General features: G+C 44.4%; 1 protein-coding gene across 1 annotated transcript in view; it reads right to left on the bottom strand.

The window, feature by feature from the left end:
• Positions 1 to 17,897, bottom strand: part of IGF2R (insulin like growth factor 2 receptor) — a 1,933,894-nt gene that overhangs the window by 845,852 nt on the left and 1,070,145 nt on the right. Inside the window, exons 31-32 of the mRNA XM_078648980.1 lie at positions 14,889 to 15,085; positions 5,849 to 5,975 (exon numbers count right to left, since the gene is read on the bottom strand). Of these exons, the coding sequence (XP_078505106.1) occupies positions 5,849 to 5,975; positions 14,889 to 15,085 (324 nt within the window). The remainder of the gene's footprint in view (positions 1 to 5,848; positions 5,976 to 14,888; positions 15,086 to 17,897) is intronic.

The following is a 17,897-nucleotide window of genomic DNA, read 5'->3' as shown; positions in this document are numbered from 1 at the left end:
CGTAGGAGGAGACTCATAAAAGGTGAATAGTCAAAAGTAGTAAAGTTACTCACAGTGTAAGAGTAAACCTACCTTTGTTAATAGGACACGTAGTCATATAGTGAATGCTGATTTGTGCATGTGTCATACTCCTGCACAAACAATTGATGAGCTATGAACTCAAAAAGAAGATCTAACCACATAAAAGGGAAGTTTGGAACTAGTTTGACAGTTACCTATTCTAATTTCATATTCAAATCATTGTTAGCCGTGGTTTATACAGGAGCAGTCACATATATCAACCGGCCTAACCTTGTTATCGTCACCTTAGGAGACCGAGAAATTCACAATATATCACTCTTTACTGGGACTCTTGGGGGATGGGAATTGGGAAAGCAAGAGCAGGGTGGTATTTTGTATCTTGGTTGGCAAGAGTGGTGGTGTGACAATGAGATTTCCCAACAGTCTCCTTATTGTAGGTAACATACAACATGATGAAACAAGCAGGGGCTGATCATGTTTTATGAGTGTTAGGAGGGTTGAGGGATTATGGGTGGAATAGTGGAAACATTATACTATGAAAGGCAAAAACATTCTTTAAGACATTCAAACCTATCAAAGCACTGACATATTCTTAGACGTGCTTTACAAAAAGAGCTTGAGAAATGAGAAAATGTGCAATTTTTCCACTGACGCCTTACCTGACTTCACAAAACAATTCTCAGACAACTCCATAATTGATATGGCTGATGTCTCAGGTTTGAGAACACTACTGTAAATATGTAGTGAGGGGCACCCCATTCTGGGCTAGTATGGAGATATAGACTCACCCAGGACTCCACACCTTTGCCAGAATTGCAAAAAAAAGCAGAATGGACGGAGGGTGCATGTTGCAGAATGGGCAACCTCTACAAGAATGACATTTTAATCACTTTTGAGCAGGTGTTTCCAACCAGTCGATCACGAGCTACCAGTAGCTCACAGAAACCTTCAGAGTAGCTCACAGTCTACAGTTCATTTTTAAATAAGCACAGGGTCACATTTTCCTTTTAAAGTAAAGGGAAGGCTGTGTTTATTTTACATTATTAGCATCAGGCTGAAGACAGCTGGGTCTGATAATGAGCAGTGCTCGGTAAGATTTATGGGCCAGGCTGGGGCACAGAACTGAAGCACTGAAGTATTTAACTCTTAACTAAAAGTCTTTGTCAACTCAATATCGGAGCTGGGAACAAAATGATGCTTCTGAATGCTTTTAAATGGGAGAAAATCGAAACAAAAAGTTGCCTTAATGATTAAGTAAACACTCAATTTTAATTACCCTCTGTTTCAAAGTGTCAAACACCAAGCCTCTTGCTCCCAGTAGCCAGTAGACATTGTGCAATATTTATTACTAAAAAATACAATCATTTAATTTTTAAATGGCAGAAATTTAAACTGAAGAAAAATATTTCTATTAAACATTAAGTTGCAATGTCTTTCTCCACTTTCAATTCGGCCAGTCACATCCTAATGTTTAATGAAGAATGTGGCTTCACTTTAAATTCCTCCCATTTAAACAAATGGCTGTACCTTTTTATAAATATGGCTCTGTGTGTACAGGCCACTGGAAGCAAGATGGCTGGTGTTTGAAAATGTGACGCTTGTAAATGGGAGACATTTTAAATGATGAGTTTTATGGAATCTATAAAAACAAAATTACATCTTTAGTTCATTTTTCTCCCATTTCGAACTTTTGCATTTACATACAGCAGGCATCTTGCTTCCAGTGGCTGAAAGACATGCTACCATATTTCTAACTGAAAAATATAGCCATTGTTATAAGTGGGAGAAATTTAAAGTGCAGAAAAAATGCTCCATATCATTAACAGGTTTGCGGAATTTATTTTTATTAGAATTCACATATCTCCAATTTAAAAAAAAAAAATTTCGTTATATATGTGACGCTTTAAATGGTATAAAATTTAAATGATGAGTTTTATGGAATCTATAAAAACAAAATTACATCTTTAGTTTATTTTTCTCCCATTTCAAAGTTTCAAAGACTTCACATTTCCCAATTTAAAACACTTTTTGTTTGCGTTATATATGTAACTGTGCCATATATGATGAAAAGTATGGCCTGTGCCACAAGTACATATGACATAGGCTCCCAGTCAACCATACACATATATCTAATTCATACATTCCCAAAGACCCCGCTCTCATTGACACACATGGCAGCCCTGCCATAGTGCCCCTCGTCAAAGTATTTTTTCAAACCCTAGTATCTGGCCCGATGGAAATTAGCCTTAAAGTCAATGAAGGCGGGCGTTGGAGGGCGGGATGACAATGAACAGGTGGCTTGGCCTTCAGTAGCTCATGATGATTTTCACTTATCAGAAGTAGCTCTCACTACAGAAAAGGCTTTTGAAGAAGCCGGGGACAGGTTTCGCTATGTATGTGCTGTTCTGACTTTCCAGGATACTTTCCAGAATTGCAAATACTATCTGCCATTATGGAGCTGCACTCTCAAACAAAAGGGGAAACCCAGTAACCGAGGGACCTGGGACGGATCATTTTTAACAAAAAGGCGGTCCTTATGGGGGAAGTGTAACCCTCGACTTCCACGGCAAAGTGTCAAAAAGGGGATACAAACACCTCTAACACAAATAACTTAGCATTACATATTTATCCTCTTATTTTAACAACTTTTTCTTTGATTGTTGATAGTGAGAAGTAAAAGTTATACCTGCTCTATCGAACACAAGATGCTAGAAAATAAAGGGGGGGGGGTGACGGCGCAGTGAAAGTAACTATAAGTGCAGAAACTGCATACCTGCTATGTACAGAAATATATACATGTGGCTGATAGGGATATTAGAGTGATAGAGATCAACCCCCGCTAAGTGAGTGTTGATAACTACCATCAGTTTCTTGAAAAGCAGTCCACATATAATATTTTAGTTGACGTTTCTGCACATAGAACGCATGCACTTATAGTTACTTTCACTGTGCCGTCACCCCCCCCCCCCCCTTTTATGTTTTTGGAGCGCCTTGTGTTCGATAGAGCATATATAAGTTTTTCTTCTGACTGTCAACAATCAAAGAAAAAGTTGTTAAAATAATATAAAAGGATAAATATGTAATGCTAAGTTATTTGTGTTAGAGGTGCTTGTATCCCCTTCTTGACACATTGCCATGGAAGTCAAGGGCTACATTTCCCCCATAGGGACCACCTTTTTGTTAAAAATTATGGGGCTACAGGAAGCTATGGCTCGGTACTCTATAGGGCGCTACTGGGGGACAGGATACACAACATATTGACAATATGTGTCAGATGGGAACGTAAGATCGAAGACTCAACTGCAGATAGGGACTCGGATAAGATACTAGAATACCATACAGGGATGTCTAGTAATGCTAGATTTCACCTTTTAAGGTATAAATTCTTACGCAAACCCACTGAGTGTTCCGTTATTCAATCTCACCGCCCTAAAATGGTGCCTTTTTTTTTTTACACATCTCAACCTCATGAGATACATCTCCGACAGTTCCAGTGATCCCAACATAAAAGGAGGCTCATGAGCAACTAGGGTACAGACCACATCGACACTACAGTCCCAGACGCTAGAATATTTGTTCAGCAGTATGGCTGGATATAACTTCTATACCCACTAAAGTACTGGTAAGACGCGAGTACCACACTCTCGCTGACTCTGTTTCAAGTGCTAGTTTAAACCTCCCATTCCCTTCTGCTAACTTGTACTCAAAACATGCTTTTTTGTAAATCTTTTTTCCTAATCAGGGTTGGGTAAAAACTGACACACTGCTGCATAACAAAACCTAGAGGAGATATCTATTGAACATACTTAATGATTTTTATCTGATCTCACCCAGCCTTATTACACATTAAAAATTATCTTTTGTGAGGCAACTTTTTATTGCTCATACTTTTAACTTTTTAGATAACGAATCACCGTTCCCACCTTCCGTTATACCTGATGAAGTAAATTCAAATTACTACCTACCATAAAATGCTGCTTATTTAGTTCTGCATATCCTACAGGACACCCATTCCATTTATTTTACTCAGCCTGTCATGCTCTGCCTTATAGATTACAGAGTCTATGTAACTCTTGAATGTTTATAGAGGCTTACTCTACACGCAATTATTAAACGAAGAACTGTTAAAAGTATTCATCAACTGTTAGTCCAGGACTATTTTATTTTCTCTCCTTCTGCCAGTACCTGTACTATATATCCACTGGATATGATCTTATTGATTTAATATTGTGTAGATCCAAAATACCAACCATTTATTAGTAGCTAATACATTTCAGGAGTGATTCCTCATCATCCCCTCTGTCACAGCATGTTCACATGTGCACTACACCATTATAATATAGCCAGAAATGTTTACGAGTGTAAAGCGACACAGGTGTGATCACCCCCTTTGAATAATTTTGAATTCAAGTCAATCATATGTCTAAGATACTTTTGTCTGTCCTCGATTGTTATGTCATTATTATGTCCATCACTTCATGTGAAATTTTATTTGTCTCGCTCTCAATATTTTGAGTATTTATCTTTTTTATTACGATTCTTTCTCGAATATGTCCAAATGTATGTTCCACTATTATCATTCTGATAGGACTACAGCTCTGAAAAAAACCTAGGCCTGCCCGCCGCTGAACACGGTGAAACACATGTTGACTGATAGTTTAAAAATGTTCCCTGCCCGTGCAATAGTTGGGCACGGCTGATTGCAGAAAACAAAACATGAACACAGTTGCCTTACAACAACCAAAAAATAAAGATTTGCACCATATGAACTGTAGATATTTATCTTTTCTTAAATACTTATTAAATGAACGGATTAACCTCGAATACTACAACTGCTTTGCGGCACATACATCATCCCTACCTCTAAATTTATGTATAACTAGGTTCCAGGTCCCCAACCTAGATTAGATGCATCATCCCATCATATGCTAGAAGAATCAGATTTTTATTTGGGTATTAGGACTGTGTTGCCTTTGGCCAAACAGCCCTATGCATCCTGACTAATTTCTACCCTTGTAGCAGCACCCCTGGCAAAGAGAGGGAGAGAGTGCCGTAATCCACACACTGGAAAACTACTATCACTATAACCCTGCAGGAGAAGGGAGTTGTGGTAATTGGTAGGGGTGGGTGGAATTTGCGTAGTCGAGCTACGCAAAGCTCTGCGAAACGGTAATAAATCTCTGTGAGCCAGCAAAAGTTCCGCGAACACGCGGAATTGCTTGTTCCGCCCGTTTGTGATGCTTTTTTCCTGTTCGCGAACACTGTTGGCGTGCTCGGGGGAAATATCTTGCAAACACGCATTTTTAAAGGGCGAACAAGCCAAAAATTCCACGAAGTCGCGGATCGCAGAATTTTTGGCAATTCCGCGTGCTCCGCGGAACGCGACATTACCCAAATTCCACGAGCGGAACGGAATTTACTGCCCAGGCCTAGTAATTAGGCGTGAATGTAGTCAGACTGGGGCACTTAATGACCCTGGTTTCCACAGTTGCGCCACAGGATAGGCAGGTGTTATAGGAGGCAGAAATATGCTGCTTCCCGAGGCTCCAGGTAAGAAATGTGGCGCAAACGTGTTGAATAAATGACTCGCAGACTAGCATGCCCTTATACTGCTACAGGTAGAGGAGTTCCCTCATAATGCTTACTTTGGCTCCAAAAAGTTTATTCAACTTGAATAAAAGAAAATAATCAGCATTAATATATACGAGTGTACCTAAATGAACATTCCCATTTAAGTTAGCCATCAAATTCAACACATTTGTAACTTTTTAAGTTCACGGAGAGACACCAACAATGTGAATGATGTAGGAGGTGGGAACACCTGTACCTGTAACTGGGTTTGTCGCCTTGCAGTCATTGGTTTCATTGCTTTGTAAAGCACATGCTGCTGCAGAGAACCACACAAATGTGTATTCACAGTCTTCAATGGCAGATATGAATTCAGGCCGCGAATTCTGAAAGAGGATAGCAGAATGTTTACGGGATATTGAATCACACAAAGAAACCAACAAACCATGAAAGCAGTCATCTCCAAAAATGGCTAATTTACACGCTATGAAATCAGGACACATGGGCTATAATTCTAGCTTTCCCTCTTAACAATATTACATTGTGTGATGTGTGTGTCTCACAGATTAGAGCGGCAGACCCTGAGGCAGAGGTCTGGCCCGGGACCAGGGTTCAATCCCCGTCGCGGCAGGGTCTTGGGCTCAATGTCCTCGGACCCGATAATTCTCGCCTCGGTGCCTACTCTAATCATGGGTTCCACTCTGCAACTCTGGGCAATAGCTTGCTTAATCTCCACACCGGCCCTAACAACGCTAGGATGCCTGGCTTCACCTTGGGGGTGCCCAGGAGTGGACACCTCACAGGAACAGGCCAGGAAGTGTTCCACAGCGGTATTCGTACAGCGCTTAGAGACCCCTGGGTGATAGGCGCTATACAAGTGCAAATTACATTTACATTTACCATTGTATGCCTGAATTATCTTATCTCCAACAGTTGGTGCGATTAGAAAGGATTCGGTTTGCAGAATATATAACGAAACACCAACATACTTAGGCAAAGATTTATCAATACCAATTGTCAGCCAACTTTGATACCCTTATAACTCACACACTCAACAAGCAAGATAAAAATTAAACTTTGTGAGGCATGCAAAGAAGAACCAAGAGTGCTTGCCAATAACAGTGAAAATACTATTACATACATTGGCATCTATGATAGATGACCCAATTACACAAGGGGGGGGGGGGCAGTAAAGTGCAGGGCGGTAAAGAAACTGTAGAAAGACATACTTATGACCAGGAAAACAGGTTTCATTCCTTTGGTAACACCCTTTCTGGTAGATACTGTAGGAGGAAGGCTCTGTATATACTACACCAAAGTAAGGTACAGGTTCCAGGGAGTCCCCAAGCGGTATAGAAAAGCCTAAATTAGGTAAGTACTTGTGGCAGTGTGGGTGAGCAGTTGGGCTTATCCAGAGGGTGTGTTAAGCATTTATTGTATTCACTCAATCAAGGACTGATGACACACTCACAGACAGAACCTAGCCCAATTAGGGAAGTATTAAAAAAAGGTATACTTGGGTTTTATTTTAGAACCAAGGAGGACTAGGCACAGGTAAGTAAAATATACTCTCAAATGCAAGACTGGTCAAGGAAATGCAGTTGTGGTTGAAGTTGCAATCATTACAGGTTTGAATATGCTCTGGAAACAGTTTAAATAACTCATTAATTACTTTTTAGTTACTTTCGGATTACTTGGAGTACTGGAAGTGGTAGGCCTAGATACCACACCTTAGGATCTCACAATACAAGGTAAGTAAGACTTTTTATTTTATATGCTTGCAGTTTAGTTCTCTTTTCTCCATACAAACATCAGTTCAACAACATTTTAGGCCCAAAAACTTTCAACATGGGTTCCTATGATAGAAAAAGAGTTAGCGGTTTCTCAGGTAAGTACACTACTTACGAGAGGGAGTTTTGGGGATTAGGACCAAAGTTCCCCAAAGTCTAGCTGGGCACTCGAGTTAAACCACCAGCATACTGAGGCAGCAGGGTGCAGTGGGGAAGGGGCCCAATGTTAGCTAATGGGACTAAGGGGGCCTTCAGTTAGGGACTGCTGACAAGCAGGGCACTCTGCTGTGGAAGCAAAGCTCCTAGAGTAAAGGTCAGCACTGCAGGTGCAAACGACCAACACAGGAGCTGCACCACCAGGCAGCAGGGAGCAAAAAGGACGTCAGGACTCTGTACTTTTGAATGGAGACCTTCGGTTGGCAAGTTTGCTGCAGGCTCGGGCAGGGAGACATCCAAATGGCTATCATCAGCTGGAGAGGTAAGTTGGGTTCTTGGGGGATGTCTGGACACAGTCGGTTGGGCCACCCAAGGCCAAGGGATCTCGGGTGCAGGGGTGTCTTCTGACATCGGATTTTCTTGCGTTGGGCCCTTCAGGTTGAGGCTGCAGGCGTCTTGAAGCTTGAGGGAGGTTGGGATCACCAAATCCCAGGTCATGATCGCTGGGGAGACCTTCTTATGATGTTGAACCACTCAAACTCGGAGCATGGGTGCCAGGTGCAGAGTGGTGCCGGAATCCTGATTCTGTGGGCCAGTCTTTGCTTGAGCAAATCCGGTGCTCACGATAGACAGAGTCTTCAAGAGGGTTGCAGGGCAGGTCCTCCGGGCTCTGGGGGTTGCTGGCTGCTGGACTCGCCAGCATTCTTGCTGTAGGCAGGTCGTAGACTAGACAGGCTGGTAGGGCTGGGGGCCAAGGCAGTTGGTGTCCTCTTAATTCCTTGGTCAGCACAGCCCTTCGGTCCTTATTATTTCTTCCTCTAATTGGCAGAGGCAATGATCAGGGTTGCCCATAATTACTAGATTTTGGGGCTTTAAAGAGGTGTGCCGGTTGGGACCAATGGGGCCCTTCCTTGGGATGGGTACATCACCTATTATGCCACCCTCCAATGGGAGAGGGCATGAGTCTCTTCCTAATTGGCTGAGTCCCCTCACCTTCAAGATGGAGGGGACTGAGATGTGTGCTTCAGCTCCCCCACCTGAGGGGTGGGGTTGGCAAAGGTGAGCACACCTCTCTTCCTAGCTTGGTTTTCCTGCTGATTCTCAAGCCCAAAGTGGAGGCCAGAATCGGTAGGAACCAGTTGCTGGGGGCAACTAAAAGCAGGGGCAGCTTCCAAAGGCGGCAGGACTTTGAAGCCTCCCCTTTCGTGGACCCAGCCCACCTTGAGGGAGGAGGCATGACACCTCTTCCCAGGATGGGCGTTGTTTCTAAACCCAGAGAGAGGAGGCTTTCTACCCAGGGGTCCAGAAATCTGTCTGGTGGTGGAAAATGGCGGGCAGCAATTCAGGAACCACACCAAGGCTGGTCGATTTTCAGGAGGCATCTCTAAGATGCCCTGTAAGTGCATGTCACATTAAATCCAACACTGGAATCAGTCTACTCCACTCCAGTCAACTCCACCCCAGTCTATTCCACCCAAGTCTACCCTACCCAAGTCTGGCCCATTCCAATCTACCCCACTCCAATCTACCCCACCCCAATCTGACCTACCCCAGTCTACTACACTAAAATCTCCCCAATCTACCCCACCCCAATCTGACCTACCAGTCTACTCCACTAAAATATACCCAATCTATCCCAATCTACCCCATTCCAATCTGCACCACACCACTCCAATCTACCCCACTCCAATCCACTCTGCTCCACTGTTCCCCACTATAACCCAATCTATCCACTCCAACCTACCCCACTCCACCCTAACCCACTCCCCTCAAACCTACCCCACTCCCCTCCAACCTACCCCACTCCCCTCCAACCTACCCCACTCCCCTCCAACCTACCCCGCTCCAATACACTCCGCTCCAATTCACTGTACCCCTCTATACCCCAATCTATGCCAACCCACTCCAGTCTACCCCACCCTGTTAGACCTGGCATCATTGGCGAGAGTCTCCCTTCCATTGTTGACGGATTGCCTCCTCTGTTTTGATATGTTTTTGCTGGTTATATGCTTTGGGCACTGTGCCTCTGCTATTCAGTGCCACAGTGCAAGTGCTCCCTATGTTAAATTGAGGTACTAATTGGTGATTGTATGATTGGGTTATTTGATTTACCTGTCAGCCCCTAGTACAGTGCACCATGTGTGCCCAGGGATGGTAAATCAAATGCTGCTGGTGGGCTTGCAGCACTGGTTGTGCCACCCACAGAAGCACCTTGTAAAGTATGTCTCAGGTCTGCCATTGCAAGGCCTATGTGCAGTCTAGTACTGCCATGTCGACTTGGCAGGTGCACCCATTTGCCAGGCCCTAAACCTTCCATTTGCTTCATATTAGACACCCATAAGGTAAGCCCAAGGGCAGGGTGCATTGTAAGTATAAGGTAAATGTAAATGTAAATGTAAATGTCATGGTACTTATAGAGCGCACTGTCACCAGACGGTCACCTTGCGGTGTCGCCTATGCGGTTTCCTGGCGCTGATACTCATACCGCTGTGGAACCCCTCCTGGCTTTCCCTGTGAAGTGTCCACTCCTGGACACCCCCAGGGTGAAGCCAGGCATCCTTAGCGCTGTTGGGGCCGGTGTGGAGGCTAAGCAAGCTATTGCCCAGAGTTGCAGCGTGGGGCCCGTGATTAGAATAGGCACCGAGGCGAGAATTAACAGGTCCGAGGAAATTGCGTCCGAGACCCCGCCGAGGTGGGAATCGAACCCTGGTCCCTGGCCAGAACTCTGCATCAGGGTCTGCCGCTCTAACCATTGAGCCACACTCCTCCACTCCAGGTAGGACATCTCTGATGTGTGTAGCATGTCCTAATAGTGAATTATAGCCATTTTCGTTTTTCACTATTGAAGGCTACCATAGGCTAGAATGGGCAGTTAGATTATTACATTCTTATAATCCTAACTGACTCGGGGAACATGGTAGAAATTCGAATTTAGTATGCCTGAACTCGGAATGATAAAATACATCTTTTAGTAAAGTTGGTTTTAATATTCTGTGTTTGAAAATACCACTTCTAGAAAGTAGGTCTTTTCTTGCCTAACTGTCCAGGCCTGCCTCTGCTAGGTTGTGTATTCCTTGTCTGGGTTTGTGAGTGACAGGGCTAGGGGGTTCCAGGAGACAGGCTGGGGCAGCCCAGTGGTGAATAGAGAGAGCTGCATCTAGATGGGAGGGAGGAGTTGCACCTGGGACCTGAATAGGGCAGGGCCTTCCCTCTACAATGCTGGCTCCACCTCCTGTGGCTTGTCTGATGTCTCTGCCCTGCACTGTGAAAGGATAGAAGGAATCTTGTCAACAAAGTGCTTCAGAGCTATGCCTTCCCTCCCCCGTGCTGGCTCCACCTCCTGTGGTCAGGAACTGGTTTGGACTAGGCAGAGGCCTCTCTGCCTTCAGAGAACAAAGGATTTTGGGGTATAACTATTGGGACCCTGATCCCAAAAAATTAGATCACTTCTGCAACAAGAAACCTTTTGCCAAGGAGAAGAACCAAGGAAGCTGCAGGAGTTTGATTGCCCCTCTGCCAGTGTGCTGTTTGCTAGGTTGGCCTGCAGTGGTTGCTTCATTGCCAAGGAAAGGAGAAGGAACTTTTTAAGGACTCATCATTTACAGAATATTCTCCAAGGGCTTGAACTGTGCTTGCTTCCTGCTGAAGTCTCAGGGACAAAAGACTTCATCTCCAGCTCCCCTCTGAATTTCCTTGCTGGGAATTCTCAACTCCAGACATTTGCATGTAGCTGGGAGCTGGAAGCGTGACGCATCGAGAGGAAGCGTGTCACCGCCGCAGCTGAAATCGTCGCATCGCTGGAGAAGCGAGCCTTCGCCGCATCTCCCTGGACGTGTGTGTTCATCGAAGCTGCCTGCTGTCGCATCACCGGAGAAGCGTGAGGCCATCGAGAGAGTAGCCATCGCATCACCGGAGAAGCGTGTCGCAGGGCCTGTCGCGGCTCCAAAGTACAGAGTTGTCGCAAGGCTGCCAGGGCGCCTATGCATCATCATTGCAGCGTCATCGCATCGCTGCATCAAGGGCGCCATCTTCTCGCATCGGAAGCGGATCGCATCGCATCAAGGCGCCATCTTGCGCACCACAACGGGCCCGCAGGCCGAGAATCTAAGCATCACCTCTGCACCGGTAAGGATTACGACGCATCCCCTACTCTGCGCAAGCATTGAGGCACGACGCATCATTTCCCCCGGATCACAGAACCGACGCATCTCCCCTTTTGCGAGCCTTTTGTTAACTTTGCGTTACGCATCCAGGTACTTTGTTGAGAACTTTGTCACATTTATCATCAACTTGAACTAAGTAACTTTTATCATCTTTAAATCAATCTTAAGTGTAGTATTGTGGATTTTTGTCGTTTGTGGTCTTGTGTTTAAGTCTATATAAAGAATACTTATTTTTATAAAACCTGTGTTGTGTCCATCTGTAGTGTTTCCACTGTATTACTGTGTATATTCACAAATGCTTAACACACTGCCTCTGAGATAAGCCTGTCTGCTCGTGCCAAGCTACCAAGGGGGTGAGCAAGGGGTTATTAAGGAGTGCAATCCCCTTATCCTGACTTAGAAGTAAGGGTCCCTATTTGGACAAAGGTGAATACCATTGACAACTAGAGATCCCCAGATCTAACACACCCAGTCCCCATGCCCATCTACTCCAAACCACTCCAATCCAATTCACCCCACTCCCCAATCTTCCATACTCCACTCCATTCTACCCTACTATAGTCCACCCAATCTGCTCCACTCCAATCTACTAAACTGTACCCAAATCTACCTCACTCCAATCCACCCAGTCTACCCCACTTCACTCCAATCTACCCCACTTCACTCCAATCTACCCCACTTCACTCCAATCTACCCCACTTCACTCCAATCTACCCCACTTCACTCCAATCTACCCCACTTCACTCCAATCTACCCCACCTCACCCCAATCTACCCCACTTAACCCCAATCTACTCCACTCCACCCCACTCCACCAGAATCTATCCCAATGCAGTCTATTCCACTACAATATACCATGCTAATCTCCCCAAATACCCCACTCCAATGTACCCACTCCATTCTACCCCCACTATACTCTACACTAACCTACCGCACTCCACTCTACCCGAATCTACGTCATTCCACTCTACTCCAATCTAACCCACCCCACCCCACTAACCTTGAACCATGATGAACAGCAGCCACACTAGAATACAACATGGCTAAAACACATTGCCAAACCCATACCCATTGTGTAGGTGAGACATTTTGGCTTTGCTAATGCTTGTATTTACACACACTATTCATACACTAGATGTGGATCCAATTTCAGACTCTATGATCAGTTTTGGGTAGTTTTGTTTCAAATGTAATTTCTGGCTGTAGTGCAGATATAGCTTTTATGCAGGGTGATGGATCTCACTGCAGGTAGTGGTGATGTTGGCTTCAAACTGGAGTATCCACACTGAAATCGGAGATATTTGCACTTGGCTGTTATCAACGTTACACGAGTGTTAATCAGGGACTGTCAAAATGGCAAAGCTGGCCTAGAAACACCCTCACCCTGAACAGAATATGCTAAATCCCCCTCAGCCCTCAACCATCCATCATATGGCAGTGCTAAAGAAATCTAATCAGTAATCCATTGCTAAAAAGTCCTCATCGATTTTCTAAGGACAGCCATTTCTCCATCTTTCCTCACTACAGTGCCTGAGTCACAGGAATGTAAACAAAATACTTTCCACTGTCTGTGGAAGTTGTATTCTCCCCTACATCCTGTGCACTGTTAAACCACAAGCGTTCTAAAATGGATCCTACTGGTCACAGCAACCAAAGCCACACTACACACCAAGTCCTGTTATAACATATGTGCCATAGAACCACTGAAAACACGAACACACACACATATACACACAAACACATTAGACACACAAGACATGTCATAGTAGATAGGGAAGTCATATCCCAGCGGAACCTTACAAGGGTGAACTGGTTGGTTGATCTACTCTGTGTCAGACAAAAGGTATCTGTCCCGAACTATTAATCCTTAAAACTCAGTACGCTGTCACAACTACTGTATGTTGCCAACCCAAGAAATGGACAGTAGTAGGCATGCTTTACGGGCCCTCCTGGATCACATAAGTTCTGGACTTGGTATTTGAGATGGACATACCTAGTGAACAGTGTACACACTATGTTAGTGTGCTGGTTTGAAACAAAATAAAAATCAAGATACTAGTTTCACATGCAGTCGAGCACATAAGGCAGGAGTGCTTGCCCATTTGCCAAGTAAGGTACATTTCCATCCCAATAATAAAGCAAACCCAAATGCATCAGGTGAAAAAGAGAAATATGTGATGAATAGTTCTGAACAAAAGGTCATTGAATGAATATGTTTTTCATAATCATTTCGAACTGGAAAATAATAAGGCAGTCCCAGTTGTAGGTGAGTCTTTCCAGGACTGAGAGCCTTCAACTGAAAGAAGAAGCCACCTTTGGAAGTACTACCAACATTAAACATCTCCAGTACAGCTAGTGAGGCCTAGCGCAAAGTACAACTTTACAGTATATTCTTATCTTGTCCACGTAGTATGATCCAGCATTGCTTGAAAATATGTATGTAGCAAGTTGCCTTCTTTAATGTTCATTATATCCCCTCTAAATATTCAATCCAGCAATTAAATTACTTAATTTAATGTATTTCACTAATTGTTTTAGAGGTAAGTCAGGCACCTATATTTTGATTCAAAATGAAATACTTAGGAGAATTTTGTAATGGGCGAGGGCAAGGAAATTACAATCAATAACTGAATGCCAATTGTTCTCAGGGTGAATTTGACCTTGGCATGGTCTAGGAATGATACCTTGTACACCAATTACTTGTTTATGCCACATTTTTACTATAGATTCCCAGTGGGTGGTAATTTCGATTGAGACTATATGTGGTACCTTGTAATGAAAGCTAATGTGTGGCGCTTTTGGGACATGTCAGTGGTACTTCAGTTTCATGTTGATGCATTTGACCTTGTTTTAGGACCAACCAGGCTTTCATTATTTCAAGAAAGCGAATGGTTATGTTCTAGGCACAGCTGAAACTACGTACTAGGCTAAAGTACAAAGAAAACTTATAACATCATTTTATGTTTTTTTTTTGTTGGAAATGTATTATAAGACATATACCTACATATGTACTAGCTATGCAAAATGAAAAAGGATAAAAACAAGATTCTGGACCCAGATGTATAAAGAAACTATGCATTTAGTTAAACCAAACTGAGTTGCTAAATCTATTCAGTTCTGTAGTGTCTAACGGTTCAATATCAATAAAACTGGCAGAAGAAATAATGTGTAAGAATAAAAAGGATACTTGCAATTTTAGTTTCATCACACTTGAAGCGTATTATTGTTGAACGTTTACGAATTCCGTCTGAGCAAAGGTCTCCATTGATGTATTTTAGAACAGAGACTCCATTTTCCCATCGAGGCTCATCGGCAAGCTCACCCAGGTTTGTACAAGAGGATCCTTTGGTTAGACAGGCAGCAGCGCCAGTGGGTATGGAAAATGGACCTAAATGAACATGAAATAAAATTGCCATGAAATACATTTCACAATTCTGATTAAATACATCATTAGGCTGAAGAGAAATTAGTGAACTGACCCAATTGTTCTATTGTTAATTATTTCTCAAAACTTTAATGCAGACTCTACATTAGGATTCAATACATATCTGGAATGAAAAAAACACTCTCCATCAGTATTTCAAATATGCATCAATGTTTAACAAAACTGCACAAACAAGTGTAATCACATGGGTGCAGACGTATACACAAAGACAGGCAGTCCTGGTTGCTCATGGACTGTAGTCAAATCAGGTAGGTGATGAGCATTCGCAATACTTTGGTCGACCTGCAGGGTGACCACCAGGGTGAAGAGGCCATGCATCCCACTGTGACTAGTAGATGGCCATCCTTGGCAGTAGCACATTCCCCAAGGAAGAGACATCAGACAGGGTAATCAACCCCAGCCAGCAGGTGCCAAACCTTTGTTTCCTGAACAGCCATAAGAAGGAGGAGGAGAAGGAGCCTGTATCGGAGAGGAGGCTGCCTGCATGCTCCATGTGCAGCAGGAGTGGCTGCAATGGTGCCTGCAAAGATTGCAGCCAGCAGTACCCTGACAATTGCCACTACCTGTGCCTTCTTTCTCAGTGGGTAGCTGTCCCAGGAAGGGTGGTCAGGCTTGCTCGAGCTGGTCAAACACAGAGGACTCATGCACCAGCTTGTGGGGCATCACCAACTGTTATTTCCTGCTGATAACAGAGAATGGACAGCGGAAGATGAGCCATGAGGGGACTGGTAAATGAGCAAAGGCATCAAGCCTGCAGAACAGGCAGCCAAAAAACCTCTGTGTGCAGTATCATGACTCAGGAAGGATGGTGCAGACACTAATGCAAACAGAGCGGTGGTAGGGAAGTGGTCCTTGTAGAAAACTGGTTCTTTATATAGTATACCAAAAAGAGGTATACTGTGCAATCAGTCCAGGTATTCCCTTATGAGTGGACAGGGGCTTGCTCTATAAATCCCAAGGAGCTCTTCGAGTAAAAAGTAGTATGGCAGAGCAGCCTTAGGCTGATCAGAGAGGAGTGTTAGACATCTGCAAATACACACATTGTCATCAAATGGTACACTTGATTCAATAAGGAGATCTACACCAATTTCTGAAAATAACATGTATCTTTATATATATTTAGGCACCAGAATCAACATGATCAGGTAAGTACATTTCGAGATAGAAATAATGTTAGGTTTTAGAATTCGACAATTTCATAGGCTGCAATGATGCCTTATGGAGAAAAAACAAATACTGCATACAAGTTCTTTACAACGACTTATGGTAACCAATCCTCTGGACTCAAGGTTAGCACAGGGCAAGGTCCAAGGCAGCACCAGCAGGTCATCTCTAGCGGCACTAGGGCGGCCGGGTGCAGTGGTGCAATACAGCGTTTGGTGCCCAATGTTAGCCAAAGGGGCTCGGTCCAGTCGAAAAGAGGCTGCAGGTTTGGACTGGGAGACCAGTCAGGCTAAACAAATCGAGGGATCAGGTCCTGCGATGCTCAGGGTGTGGGGACACCTTTGGTCCTCTTCTCCATAAGGCAGGGGTTACAGGAGCAAAGGTGCTTGGGGGCATCAGGTTTTCGTCACTGAAAACATTCACTGTCAGGGGGTCTGCTCACAGAGTCTGCAGGTGGCGTCAAGGAGTCCCCTCCTGGCAAACCAAAGGTGGGCTTCTTCTCTGGAGAGCTGGGTGACCACGCTGGCACCATTAGCCCACTTCAACTTGGGCTTGGAATGATGGGTGCAGAGGTGCTGGCTATTGTCGGGTTTACACAGTCTTGGAGTCCTCACAGTTCCTTCTTGGGTACGTGCAGGGGAACAGCTCCACTTCTCTACAGGAGTTCCATGGTCTTTGTAGAAGTGCTGGCGGACCTCCCAGATTTTTGGAGGCCTATGAGCTTGCAGGGCAAGCTGACTTTGGCGCAGTTGTCGGGAATAGACTAATAGGCCAGCATAGTTGACGTAAAGTCAGTTGCTTATTTCTCAGTTCTTGGTTTTCGTAGATCTTCAGTCCTTCTTTTAGGTCAGCAGCATCTGATTTTCTGGTGCCAGGGGCTCCCCTAAATACTAGATTGAGGGACGTTAGGGGAGTGTAGGGTAGTAGCCAATGGGCTACTGACCCCTGGGGTCACTACGCCCCCTATTTGATCACTTCCTGTGGGAAGTGGCAGATCCCTCTACCAGAGTTCCTAATTATGCCATCACCAAGATGACAGACTGAAAATGTGCATTAATTACAGGTACCCCCCACCTTAGAGGTGGAATTAGCCTGAAGGTGAACATGCCTCTCTGACTACCAATTGTCCTGCCTGTCCAGGCACCGAATGGGCCCTGCACGGGTGGTGGAAGAGGTAGGGGGGCAGGGGTTTCAGAGGGAAACCAGATTTGCATACTAAGGGCGGTGGGCCCTTTGAAGCCCCCTAGCCTTGGAATGCTAATTCACAGGGCATCCCTTGAGAGGCTTTGTTTCTGACCTCCTGAGAGAACGGGCCTCACCACTGGGTGTCAGAAACTCGTCTGGGGTGGCAGGCTGGCTAGGAGTAGTCAGTCAGCACACTAGTAGCTGGTAGGTTTTCAGGGGGCACCTCTAAAGTGCCCTCTGGGTGCATGAATTAATAAATCCATTATTGGGATCAGTGTGGGCTTATTACGTGAAACCATCATGTAGCTGGGGAACTCGTTTTCACCAGTGTCCGGCATATGTACTTAAAATGGCTTTCCTGGTCACTTGTACTGACAGTAAGGGAACTGACCAGCACAAGGGCATA

This window comes from Lissotriton helveticus, chromosome 6, assembly GCF_964261635.1.
Source record: "Lissotriton helveticus chromosome 6, aLisHel1.1, whole genome shotgun sequence".
Lineage (NCBI taxonomy): Eukaryota > Metazoa > Chordata > Amphibia > Caudata > Salamandridae > Lissotriton > Lissotriton helveticus.
Note: the sequence above shows the minus strand (reverse complement) of the source record. Positions and strands in the feature narration are given on the sequence as shown.